Source organism: Camellia sinensis, chromosome 9 (assembly GCF_055761805.1).
Source record: "Camellia sinensis isolate YWXY chromosome 9, ASM5576180v1, whole genome shotgun sequence".
NCBI lineage: Eukaryota > Viridiplantae > Streptophyta > Magnoliopsida > Ericales > Theaceae > Camellia > Camellia sinensis.
In genome coordinates, this window is record NC_138969.1 from 8,278,779 (window position 1) to 8,293,350 (window position 14,572).

Consider the following 14,572-nt stretch of genomic DNA (forward strand, 5'->3'; position numbering starts at 1 on the left):
GGTAAAATAGTCCACATAATAATTCTAATATTGGAAAAATTACCTATTGGAATATAAGTTTAAATATATGGGATTTGATGGAACACTAGAAACTTTTATGGACTTATTAGGCTATAAATCCACTAAATGAGATTTATAAATAAATCTCGTAAAAAAGAAAAACAAATAAGTGAATTTTAAATATATAATTGCAATGTAAAAATTTATAAAGAATCCTTAAATCTCAAATAAACTTGAATCTCCTCTGTTCAAAAAGCTTTGGTGACAACATAACAAGTTTAGTAGCAAACGTAACTCCTAATCACATTTAGTTTACAAACCTTATCACAACAGCTAACATAGGAAAATAAACTATAGTTATGCATCTGTTTCCGAAGCATAAGTGACAACATAAACAAGTTTATTATTAAATATAGCAAATCATATGTACCTTACAAACCTTATCACAATAGCCAACATAGGAAAATAAACAACATCTATGCTATCCCTACAAACCGAAAATAAACTTTTCTCCGTGACTCTTTGATCCATAAAGTGAAGCAAACACCACAAAGTCCCACAAGGAATCCAGAGCCCATGCTAACATAGAACCAAAGCATTTCGTTATCATTCTTAGCACCATTGCCTTCTGAGCCTCCTCCATCAGAAGTAGATGAATTAGATGTATGATCTTCATTGCCCGGGCACTTAGTGGGAAGAAGAAACCCACACAATAAAGGGTTGTCTGCATAAATAGACGAATCATCGAGTGTTTGGAGTTGGTTTCCTAATGGGATTCTTCTTGATAAGTTATTGTGAGTTAGATTCAAGTGACTTAAAAAGGTTAAAGATGAGATGCTCTATGGAATGGGTCCAAAAAGATTTATTTTTTGAAAGGTCGAGTGTTTCCAACCAGCTAATGTTTCCAATCTTCTCAGGGATTCTTCCTGTTAGCCAATTTGACGAAAGATTTAAGGTTCTTACTATAATGAGGCTTGTGATATCTTCAGGCATTTCACCCACTAGATTGTTTTGAGAAAGAACAATGAGATTGACATATACAAGAGTGCAGCCATATTCAAGTTCTCTACCTTTTGCCACCAAAGTTGTTCGCTCCATATAACTGTGTTGTGAATAGTTGGAGCAATAGAGTTTATCTACAGTACTACCATTATCATAAACCAATGCAGTTAAATTGTGTAAACAATTGGGAATAACCCCTGAAATGTTGTTGTTTGCAAGATCTAATACATGAAGATATGGAAGATTGCACCACTGTTGTGGGATGATTCTGCTAAAAGAGTCTGATCGCAATCGTAACACCATAAGTCCAGTTATAGTCTCTCCTATCCATGAGGGTAACTTTCCAAATAGTCTATTTCCTCAGAGATCAATACTCGTAAGTGAACAATTCTACAAAGAAGAAGGAATTTCACCCTCTAAGGCTCAAATCTAACACATGGAGAGAACTGTTGACCCCCATTAAACTTGGAATACTACCGGAGAGATTGTTGTTTGCCATGTCTACGACCCACAAGTTTTGTGACCCATTCCAACACTGTGGGAGCTCCCTGGATAATTGGTTTGTCCTAAGGGAAAGTATTAGCAAGTTATTCGTGGTATAGATGGATGAGGGGCTTGTTCCATTCAGAAGGTTCTCTAAGAGAAACAAAAATTGCAGCTATGGCATTAGTTCGCCAATATTTGATGGTATAGATCTTGAAAACAAGTTGCTCTGCAGATAAAAGTGGGATAGTGGCACTGGACCCTCAAAGCGATTATAGCTCAAGTCAATAAAATTTATTTTTGAAGATTTAACTTCTTTGGAAGTTTCTGTTTGATTTGGTTGTTAGTAAGATCTAAGTAGGTAAGCTGAGCAGAAATCTTGGAAAGCCATTCTTCAAGTAAGTTGTCCTCCATTCCAACATTTTTAAGGGTCACTACAGTGAGTTCACTCTAAACTTGAAGCCATACAGAAAATCTGGGACCAACCAGGCAGTTTTGTAGATCAAGAGATTTGAGCCTAAAAGGGGGAATCCATTCATATGTAACATTGAAAACCAAGCATGTTTCTGTCTCTGGTGCTATGATTATATCCTTTAATCTTGTAAGATTCATCAAATGAACTTCTGTTATGACACCTTTTCATGGATTCCCGTAGAGATCCAACTTATGGAGGATTGAGAGTTTTCCAAAACTTTCAGGAATTGTTCCATTCATATTATTGAATCCGAGGTCCAAATATTGCAATGACAACATATTTCCAATTGAAGTTGGAATTGAACCCCAAAAAGAATTCCAACTGAGGTCAAGTTGTTACAAATTCTCAAGTATTCCTAATGAATCAGGCAATTCCACACCAAGCGAATTAAGAATTAAATTGAGTGACACCAAGCTATTGTTAAGACAGTCCAATAATCCACTAAAAAATTCATTCATGGAATCATTGAAATTGTTTTCCGAAAAGGATAAGAACTTTAAATTGCAAAGATTTTCCAAATATCTCGGTGTCCAACCTTCAAAATTCCCACTACGAGACATATAAAGGTATTCCAGAAAAATCAAATTAACAATTTCACTAGAAATGGTACCTTGGAAAGAGTTCAAGCTGAGATCAAGTGTTCTTAGTCTTGTAAGATTAAATATCCAGTGAGAAATTGAAGAGTTAAATGAATTACCTGAGATATCAAGGACTAAAAGCAAAGTAAAGTTGATGAATGGAAGTGAGATTGGAAGGCTCTAAAGACCACACCATGGCAAATGTAACTCCACAAGAGAATGAAGCATATTAACTTCCTGTAACCAATCTTTTGTAATGTGGATTTTTACTCTTCCCATGTTAAGGTAATGCAAAGAAGAAAGACTGGAAACCCATCACAAGTTTGCAGTGCGTAATCCATGAAATTCAGAAGAGAGATCAAGATAATTCAGGTTTGATAGATTTCCAACCTGAGGTGGAATCTCTACACAGAATGATGCCGATGAGAGATTAAGGTATCTCAAGTTCTTAAGCATACTGATGAATTCAAAAATTGAAGTTCCTATAAAATCATTTGAGCTTAGATCTAAATACTCTAAATATTTCGAATGAAGCAAAAGAGTTTATATCACCACCCAACCATAAGTTTCTCAGATCAAGCTTGATGACATGTCTAGATGTCTTGTTGCATTCAACGCCACTCCATTGGCAGCAACCATTGCATGTCCAAGAAGAAAGCCTATTTGAAGAATTGTTGAGGCCTTGTTTGAAGGCAAAAAGTGTTTCCTTCTCTGTCTCTATGCATTTGATCATATTGGTCACATTGTCAGCGGTGGCCATGTTGAAATTGTTGAGCAAAGACACCATGGAAAGGAAAGTGATGAGAATTGCACGTCTGGAATTGATTAAGGAGAAATTGATATGAATATTGCACATGATATAATTGTCGTGGTTGTTCATCTACAGAAATGATTAATTGTATGAGCATCAGAGAAGATGTACAAGTTGTAACACATCATGAAAATTTAAAATAAAACATTTTGTAACATTTATGGAGTCATTTTTTAGTAATGCTAGGTTTTATAATATATATATATATATATAAAATATTATGAAACGTTTTATGAAGATTAAGAAATAATTTAATTTAGTTGATAACTAGTTTAATGTAAGTATGTTTTAATTTTGAAATCTTATGTTGTCTTATAGTGCTCTATAATTGATAGGTTGTAACTTATTGTATGTGATTGCATAACATACAACAAAACATCACAAACTAATCCAAGAGTGAATAATTTTTGCAAAATTTTTCCTGATATTTCTTTTATAAAGCATACCATTGCTCGTCATTTTTTAATTTTTTTTTTTTTTAGGGTGGTGTTGGGCCCTCGTAGGGTTTATGTCACGCCCCAAGTTTTATTACTCGAAAATATAACCAAAACCTTCCGTACAAGTCAATTTTATTAACTACAATTATAATTACAACTACTCATTACATGGAGTAACAATAATATTATTCCTTCTCGAATAAATACAACAATAATATAAGTCAAGGTTCCCATTGAATTACACAAGAATCTCTCATCACAACAAACATCTTTCATTTATGCTATGGCAAATAAGAGAGAATAAACTCTTCAATCCTCAATCCGGCGTTCCAAACTTCGTTCCTGAAAAATGGTTAAAATAATTGGGATGAACACGAAGTCCAGTAGGAATCTTCCCTGATTCTAAACAATAAGGTCCTTAGATGCATGTGATCATGAAATGCTAAAGAGTGATATAAACATAAATTTGTTGTGTTCTTTTCATACACAAATTACAATACATATAGGTAATACCATTCTCATAAAGAAATTCATGAAAACTTTTCAAAGAAAAACCCTTTCATTTGTTTTTGTATCAGTCAAATATAATTTCCAAAAAAAAAGTCTTTTCAAGAATCCCTTGTTAACTTTACCTAAAAGTATAAACATATCCACGAGTCATCTTCCTACATATCACAACACATCACAACCCATTATAATCCACATAAAAAGAACCCATGCAATTCCATATATTCGACTTTACCCAATCAAGATTATTCACTTTCCATTATCTCAAACACAAGTACAAATCTCGTTATAATCATTCCATACAATCCAAATTGGACACCAGCTCCATTACCAAGCCTTAACATCGTACCACACGCTTTACCGGTCACAAGCCAGAAGGAATGCAGAACCTTTACACATTTCATCAACCCTCACGCTTTATCAGGCGCTACTCCGGAATGAAGACGGAACCTTTATTAAGCGTCATGCTTTGCCAGCTCAAATACAGCAGGAAACAGACCCCAAGGTAACATTACAATCCATCAATTTCTTAAGTCATTGCTCATTATGAATTGTGGGCAAAGCCAACACATTCATTCATCATTTCTATTACTTATTAGCTCAAGAACACGTAATCATTATTTTCCACCATTCTCTAGTATTCATCAAGTCATTCATTGTTACAATCCCAACAAAACCAACAATAACATTCATTATTTTTATCACAAAATTCATCCAATAACACATCCACTAAGAGCATTTGGTGCATTTTTAGAAGCATTCTCAATTCTTATATTTCAATGGTCTTTTAACTTTTCCACAAAATTATCAAATCTTCATACTCAATTTCATAACACAATAATCTTCATAAATTATCTCCAATTAATTGATTTAATTACTCATCTTAATTTCTTCAAAATAACCTTTCTATACAATAGTTATTTTCCAACCTTTATTTATCATTATCTATTCAACTCTACAAAACATAAACTTAATTTCATAAATCAAATTTCAATTGAAGCTTTCTTCATTCCCAATGTAGATTTCATAACTAGGGTTAAACATAAATTAGGGCTTTTTACTATTTGACACAAAACCACATTCTCATAACCCAAACATTTTATATTTCATTTAAATCATCAATTCAACTTCCATAAATTAAAAACCCTAGCTTCCTTCACATGTCTTTTATAAAAATGTCCTCAAAATAAGGGTTTTATGCAATAGAAATTATCACACATCTATGCACAAGATATTATTGAAGAGAAGCAAGGAAAATCCCTACCTTAAGTAAGAAGAGAGAGAAACCTGAAGTTTCGACTTCAACGAAAACACGATCCGCTTGGACGGATTGAAAGCCCTTGGCGCGCTCTACAACCTTCCTCAAGGGACCTAGGTGAGAAGATGCTTCTAGATGAGTAGATCTAGCAATCTAAGTGGGAAAAAGTTGGGTTTAGAGAGAGATGAGAGAGGCTCACGGTTTGAGAGGAAAGGGGAGGAGAAAATCATGAGAGAGAAGAGTGTTGGGTCTATTTATAGTAGTAGAAAAGTAGCCCTAAGTTCAATGCAAAGAATAATTCCAAAACCCCCAAAAGTAGGGCCCATTCGGACCCAAAAATTCTGGAAATAACATGCTGGGGTCGACCCTTCGGGCAGGGGGGTCGACCCTTTAGGTAGAAAAGACAATCTGGCACAAGCAAGGGAGAGTCAGCCCTTAGATAAGAGGGGGTCGACCTTATTTTCCAGCAACCAACACACAAATTTTTCAACATAAGAGGGTCGACCCTTCCCAGACTGGTGTCGACCCTATAGAAAACCAACAAAGGCGCTCAGAATTCAAATAGGTGTAACGCTCTCGTTCGGACTCCGTTTTAGGTCGTTCTTGTGTCCAAATCGAAGTCCCGAAAACAAGCTTTCCAATGGTTCTAGCCTCACATCCAAATTCAAAGTATGAAAAAATAAAAGGGCAAAAGAGTGAAGGCTGGTCAAAAATAAAAACTCAAATTTGGGACTTTTGATCTAATCTTGCCTAAACACTTTGTTAATGCTTCAATCAAGGTTCCCAACATCACCCAAGAATACGCAATTATAAGATTTAAAGTTCACTTGCCAACCCATTAATACCAATCTGATATGAATTAGAATCCGAGTCATTACAGTTTACTATGAATCTCACTCTAACAGTCTAAATCATTCATTTTGCAAGACTTTACATGTAAATCATCTATTAAAAAAAATAAATAAATTGATCTAATATTTATAGTTACAAGATTTCATTAGCATTTTTTTTTTTTAAATGATGGATCGCAAGTATGATTTTAAAAAAATTACCGATAAGTGTTATTTTGCTGTAAAAATTACCATTGAGTCCTCTAAAATTTCAATATAAACAACTAAGTCCTATTTTTTATGAATTGTTCCCAAAAATTTTAATTCCACATAATAATATATTTTTTTCCAATTTACCCATCTCATTTATGAACAACAATTTCATAAATAAGTTTAATTTATTTAAATTTTTATAATAAATATATATTAATTATTGAAATTAAAATGTTTAAACAAAAGTATAAGCATAAGATTCGTCAATTATCTCTTTTCTTTTTTCTCATTGTCAATCAATAGGTAGGGGTGAGCATGGTTCGGATTGGACCGGATTGGGGTAAAACCAGGACCAATTCGTTATCTACGGTTCTTGAAAAATTGGAACCAATCCAATCCGTTTAAATCATGAAACCAATCCGAACCAATCCATTTAAATACGGATTGGATCGGTTTAGGACCACGGATTCACATAATTAAATAACAAAAAAATATATATAACACTTTAATTTCATAAAAATATAAACATAGCGCTATATTAGTTCCACAATAGCAACATCTATTTCTATAATAGTAACATACTGTGCTAGAATTTAAACAACCATAAGAAAACTGATTTCACCATAAGTATTTAAACCATTACAAATTAAAACTAAAAACTAACAAACAAAAGTAATAAAAGAAGATATTATACGGTTTTAGGTTTGAGTTTAGATTTTATATAGAATAAGAGAAGATACTATGGGGGAGGATGTATAATAAAAATATATACTATTTGTATACGGTACGGATCGGTTCCAATCCGGAACCGTGGGATTCAATCCGGAACCAATCCGTGTACTACGGATTTTTAATTTTTCAATCCGGAACCGAACCACGGATTCAAAAAACTAATCCAAACCTATCGGATTGGACTGGACTGGATCGGATTACGGATTTCACGGATTCCTTGCTCAGCTCTATCAATAGGGACTGACCATACCATCATATAAATAATATATATATTATTAAGAATAATGTTTACCCTCATTTTTTTTTTCTCTTCTATGTGATGCATCTTTCTTCACTTCTTCTTCTTTTCCTTTTTTTTCTTTTTTTTTTTTAATATTATGCAACATATGCCTATACCTAATTATTTCTAAAAATCTAATATTTGAAAGACTAATTTGAACTACCCATAAATAAAACTTAATAAAATTATACGTACTAAAAATATTTTACAAATTAGTTTTCTTCTATTTTTCTCACTTTTATTCAAGTACTCAATTTTTATATTAAAATTAAATATATTTCTTATTTTTTCATCTACCAAATTCATATTTTATTGTTAATTTATAATGAATTTTCTACTCAAGATTAAGTTGTTTATTAGGAAAGATTTATATTTAATTTAAACTTTATATACCTATATATATAATTATATACAATATGATATTAAAGAAAAATCAATACTCAACATAATTAATCTATCTATTTTTTTCTTAATCTAAACTCAACATACTCATATTTAATTTTTTTAAATAAAATGTCCATAACTTCCATTTCTACATATTTTTATATCCAAATGAATAAAAAAATAAATAAATAATTAGAAACACTTTTAATTTTATGTTACTAATTTTTCTTTCAATTTAACTATTGTTATTAATGTCAAAATGAGTGTATATTTTATTATGTTATAATTTAATGTCATATAAAATCGTAATATATATTTATTTCAGTTACACTTTTATAGTACAATAGGGTTAAGATTATTAAAATACACATAAATAATTGAAATAAAATTATTATATATTTATTTAAGGAAAACTTTTTAGAGCAATATGGCTAAGATTATCAAAATAAATAATTAAAATCATTCTTTAAATTTAAATGATTTTTTTCTCCAATTTAATCATTATTTTTAATTTTAAATGAATATTTATTTTATTATATTGTAATTTAGTACAAAATTTCGTAATATATTTTTTAAATAGTTTTATACATATGCACAAATAAATATATACATAAATAATTCAACTAAAATTATTATATATAAAATTTTGCAATATATTTGTTAAATAATTTTATACATATGTACACATAAATATATATACATAAATAAAATTATTATACACATTTATTTATGTTACATTTTATATCATGATAAAATTAATATTATTCTTTTAGAATGAACACATCATAACATATTTCTAAAAATAACTTAAGAAAAATTATAAATAAATAAAAAAAAACACTCCAAAATTTGATCGTTTTCACAAATTAAACCTTAATTTTTTAATTTTTCAATTTAAACCCTAAACTTCTAAATTAGATACAATTTTATCCTCCGTTTATTTTTGTTAACTTATGTAACAGAAAATTTTATTTTCGATAACTTATAAATTTTAACCGGACACATGTCACTTTTTTACTTGTATTATCAAAACCTAGCTTTCAACTTGACCACATCAAATCGTACCACCATTTTTATCAAGCATTTATCTGATCATGATTAATCCATTGTACTTGCCCACAGAGGATAAACCCCTCGCTATCATCTTTCGCTTTCACTGCCCTACTCTTCCTGCTCCTCTCCTTCCACCGATTGACTCCCCTTTTTATGTTTTTATTAGATCTTTATCGTCGAATAATCCTTCATTTTCACGTGACTGATCTTGATCAACACCCCTCTCTCTTAGGGATGGAAATTTAAACCCGGCCCGACGGGGACCCGATCCCCCGACCCCGATTAGAACGGATTTTCTCCGAAAATTACTCCCGTAGGGCCGGGGATGGTATTGAAAATTGAATCCCCGATGGTTTTCGGGCCGGGGACGGGGATAGGTTACGCTGGCCCTGGCCCCGCCGCGCCCCGCCCCAAATTACCCCCCGCATAAATCCCGAATATTCCCTGAATATTCTCCATATATATATGTTAGTCTGCCTCTCTTACTCACCTAATTCATTTCATTTTTCTGAGTCTCAACGTCAGCCTCTCTCCCTCTCTCTCTCTCTCTCTACCAGTTGGTCTCACGGCATCGGCAGCGATCTCCCTCCTCTCATCACCGCTAATTGTCGTCGTCCCTCCATCACCGCTGTCTCTCCTCCCCATCGCCGATTTGCCGCTGTCCGCTGTCCCTCCTCCCCATCGCCACTGTCCTTTCTCCCCATCATCGTCGTCCCTCCTCTCCATCATCGTTGTCTCTCCATCGTCACCGATTGCAGTCGTCTCTCTCTGAATGTGTTAATTTTTTTTTTTTTTTGAGCTCAGATCTGTTCGATCTGTTATATATATGTTAAATCTAGTGTTAAATATATATTTGGGCTCAAATCTGTTGAATATAGCTCTGAATTCTGTTGTTTAAGATGATGAAGAGATACGATTGTTGTTGTTGTTGATATATATGTTGAACCTCTATTATTGAATGTGTTTGTTGTTTTTTTATTTTTGGTCGGGGAATTTTCGGGGTCGGGGAAACCCAATCCCCGTTAGGATACGGGAGTGGGGGCGGTGATAGACTCCCCCTCGGGGATCGGGGCCGGGGACGAGAAAATTCCTACATTCGGGGATCGGGGACGGGGAGGGTGATCCCCGGCCCCGGCCCCGACCCGGCCCATTGCCATTCTTACTCTCTCTCGATTTTTGTTACCTTATTTGGGTTTGATTTTTATCCTTATTATCGTGGTGGGTAGTGATCTGAATACGAAATTTTATTTTTTTTTTTTAACAAATCTAAATGAGAATATGACTAAAATAACCTTCACTGTTAGTTTTGTTTGATAAAAGTAGAGGGTTTAAATTGAAAAAATTAAAAACTCAAAATTTGATTTATGAGAAGAGGGACAAATCTTGGATTTTTTTTTTTTTGGTAATTTTTTCAATAATTTATATAGACATATATAAGTAATTTAACTTAATTTTATAAAATATTGTTTAGAAAAATTAATCTGTGTAATGCAGGTCAACTGCTAATTACAATATAAGGAATATTATTTCACAAACAAACTACTAACTCACAATAGGTAGAAAGTCAACAAAGTCTATCTAACAACCAATTACCAAGCCCACAAAATCCAAGCTCAAGCCCAACAACTACTACTAGTTACACATGTTAGATAATGTCTCAATGGGACCACATATTTAAATGTGGTGTTATCATTTATAAGAAGCCTACAATTTAAGTGATTCAATTTAGTTAATAGGCTTAAGGGTATATGTGTTATGGACCTAATGTGTAGATACTAGTTGAGTAATTTCTATTTCTATGAGGGGCAGAAATAGAAATTAAAACATATTGGCTAAGTTGGTTTTCCTTCTTTAAACTGCCACACCGTTTCATTTTGAAAACCAATTTCAAACCTTAAAAGGTTATGGTCCCTATTCCTTCCAATGGAGTAGAACTGCCATTTTTCTTCTAAATCCTCTCAAGGAGAAACATAAGGCACCAAAAGGGAAAGGATTAGAAGGCAATAACAAAATCAATAACAAAGGGTTTATTGATAATCACGCTTCCGTTTAACCGTTCATCGATGGATTCGGGTAAGTTTTTGTCTTGATTTCTAGATGATTCACATGGTAGATGATCCAAAACATAAAGTTTCATGTTCTGAAATTTTGTTTACAATTGGTATCAGAGCATATATATCATGTGTATTATCAGAATTGATATGCTATTATTCATCTTAGTTAGTTTCCTGGAATCAGATTCTGTTTTTCTTATTAATGCAAATTATGTATTTTCTGTTTGTTTTTGGGAAAATGGTGATCTGTTTTCTGAAGAAAAAAAAATGTAAATTGATTCGGATGGGCAGTGGGTAAATAAGTGCATACATGATATATTTATTTCATGTATCTATATTTAAAAAAAAAAAAATTGTTAGATAATGTCTCAATGGGACCACATATTTAAATGTGGTGTTATCATTTATAAGAAGTCTACAATTTAAGTGATTCAATTTAGTTAATAGGCTTAAGGGTATATGTGTTATGGACCTAATGTGTAGATACTAGTTGAGTAATTTCTATTTCTATGAGGGGCAGAAATAGAAATTAAAACATATTGGCTAAGTTGGTTTTCCTTCTTTAAACTGCCACACCGTTTCATTTTGAAAACCAATTTCAAACCTTAAAAGGTTATGGTCCCTATTCCTTCCAATGGAGTAGAGCTTCCATTTTTCTTCTAAATCCTCTTAAGGAGAAAAATAAGGCACCAAAAGGGAAAGGATTAGAAGGCAATAACAAAATCAATAACAAAGGGTTTATTGATAATCACGCTTCCGTTTAACCGTTCATCGATGGATTCGGGTAAGTTTTTGTCTTGATTTCTTGATGATTCACATGGTAGATGATCCAAAACATAAAGTTTCATGTTCTGAAATTTTGTTTACAATTGGTATCAAAGCATATATATCATGTGTATTATCAGATTTGATATGCTATTATTCATCTTAGTTAGTTTCCTGAAATCAGATTCTGTTTTTCTTATTAATGCAAATTATGTATTTTCTGTTTGTTTTTGGGAAAATGGTGATCTGTTTTCTGGAAAAAAAAAATGTAAACTGATTCGGATGGGTAGTGGGTAAATAAGTGCATACATGATATATTTATTTCATGTATCTATATTTAAAAAAAAAAAATTGTTAGATAATGTCTCAATGGGACCACATATTTAAATGTGGTGTTATCATTTATAAGAAGCCTACAATTTAAGTGATTCAATTTAGTTAATAGGCTTAAGGGTATATGTGTTATGGACCTAATGTGTAGATACTATTTGAGTAATTTCTATTTCTATGAGGGGTAGAAATAGAAATTAAAACATATTGGTTAAGTTGGTTTTCCTTCTTTAAACTGCCACACCGTTTCATTTTGAAAACCAATTTCAAACCTTAAAAGGTTATGGTTCCTATTCCTTCCAATGGAGTAGAACTGCCATTTTTCTTCTAAATCCTCTCAAGGAGAAACATAAGGCACCAAAAGGGAAAGGATTAGAAGGCAATAACAAAATCAATAACAAAGGGTTTATTGATAATCACGCTTCCGTTTAACCGTTCATCGACGGATTCGGGTAAGTTTTTGTCTTGATTTCTTGATGATTCACATGGTAGATGATCCAAAACATAAAGTTTCATGTTCTGAAATTTTGTTTACAATTGGTATCAGAGCATATATATCATGTGTATTATCAGAATTGATATGCTATTATTCATCTTAGTTAGTTTCCTGGAATCAGATTCTGTTTTTCTTATTAATGCAAATTATGTATTTTCTGTTTGTTTTTGGGAAAATGGTGATCTGTTTTCTGAAAAAAATTGTAAACTGATTCGGATGGGCAGTGGGTAAATAAGTGCATACATGATATATTTATTTCATGTATCTATATTTAAAAAAAAAAAAACGTGTACCGTTTGGTTTCTGCATTGTTTTTCCTGAATGTATGAAACAGAGACAAAACTGTTTTTTGTGTTCTTTTTCACAATACAGATGTGGCTTGTTTTTTGGAATTTAATAATCATCCATGCATGTGCTTTGTGGTTTGTTTTTTTTTTTTTTTTTTTTTTTTTTTTTGGGCAGCTTCTTCATCTCTTAAATGCATGTGTTAATATATTTATATCATGTATCTATATTTAATTTTCATGCGGTTTGATTGGTTCTTGGGTGCATGTGTAGTTTTCCTGGGTGTGTGAATCAGCATACCATTATGTTATTATTTTCTGGTTAACGAATTGATTTGGAGTTTTCTTTTCCTTGATGCATGTGTTTTGTGTTTTGTGTTTTGTGTTTTTTTTTTTTTTTAAAAAAAAAAATTGGACCCCTCAATTATATATATATATATATATGTATATAATTGGGTTTGCTGAAATGTATATAACATATATGAGGGGCAACACATTCAGAAATCTTTAAATTTAAAGTAAATTTCATACAACATTTACAGTGGAATTTTAATTTTCTAACATTCTAAATATAAGTTAATTAAAACAAGATGTCACCAAAGTGCTCTCTCTTGTCTAGATTGTTTTATATGGACTGTTTTGATGTTCATGTATGTGTATCTCATGCGGGTATTTATCGGTCCAAAGACATGATTCATACTTGGCAAAATTACACACACATTTTGTGGTGATAAACATGTGTCAATTGTCAAGGAAACCTAATGTGAATAATAAATCCATCAAAAGATAGATTTGTTATTTGACATAACTTATTGTCAATGTTTGCTCATTACAACAAGAATACCACTTACAGTTAATATCACTACCCAAAGGCTTGGTATTAATGTTGTACTAGGTATCTTGAGATGTTGTCATTACATTAATTTATTTAGAGATTATCTGTTTGGTTACTTAATGCGAGCATGATTGTTTATTCCTTTTATTTTATTTTCTATTCAGCTTTAATGTCAACTACTTTAATCTCTGCCAACATGAACAATGTTCCAATGTTAAATGGAACAAACTTTAAGGATTGGAAAGAGAACATATTGATTGTTCTCGGCTGCATGGACATAAACTTGGCATTAAGAATGCCAAAACCGAATGCTCTCACTGAACAAAGTACTCCTGAGGAAATTGTGTACTTTGAAAAGTGGGATCGTTCTAACAGGCTAAGTCTTATGATCATGAAGCGTGGGATTCCAGAAGTCTTTCGGGGTGCAATAATAGAGGATGTTACCGTTGCCGGTGAATTTCTTTCAGAAATTCAAAAGCGTTTTGCTAAAAATGATAAGGCTGAAACAAGCACGCTTTTAGCCAGCTTGATTTCAATAAAGTATAAAGGCAAGGGTAATGTTCGCGAGTACATCATGGAAATGTCTCATCTTGCTTCAAAACTTAAGGCACTAAAGCTCTACCTATTTGATGATTTGCTCGTGCATTTAGTTCTTATCTCTCTTCCTACACAATTTAACCAATTTAAGGTCAGTTGTAACTGCCAGAAGGAGAAATGGACTCTCAATGAGCTCATTTCATTTTGTGTGCAAGAGGAAGAGAGATT

General features: G+C 32.4%; 1 protein-coding gene and 1 non-coding gene across 3 annotated transcripts in view; both read right to left on the reverse strand.

Moving 5' to 3' along the window:
* Positions 1-476: 476 nt before the first annotated feature.
* LOC145799228 (receptor-like protein EIX2) lies at positions 477-1,305 on the reverse strand. The gene is made up of 2 exons (XM_082888763.1): positions 893-1,305; positions 477-813 (listed from the first exon to the last, which is right to left on the reverse strand). The coding sequence occupies exons 1-2, from the start codon at positions 1,303-1,305 to the stop codon at positions 477-479; spliced, it is 750 nt and encodes a 249-aa protein (XP_082744889.1).
* Positions 1,306-3,218: 1,913 nt separating this feature from the next.
* The window catches only part of LOC114285001 (uncharacterized), a 100,950-nt gene continuing 89,596 nt past the window's right edge, over positions 3,219-14,572 (reverse strand). The window contains exon 5 of one of the 2 annotated variants that reach the window (XR_014339357.1): positions 3,219-3,418. This is a non-coding gene — a transcript (uncharacterized LOC114285001). The remainder of the gene's footprint in view (positions 3,419-14,572) is intronic. The other variant, XR_014339358.1, reaches the window with a different exon arrangement.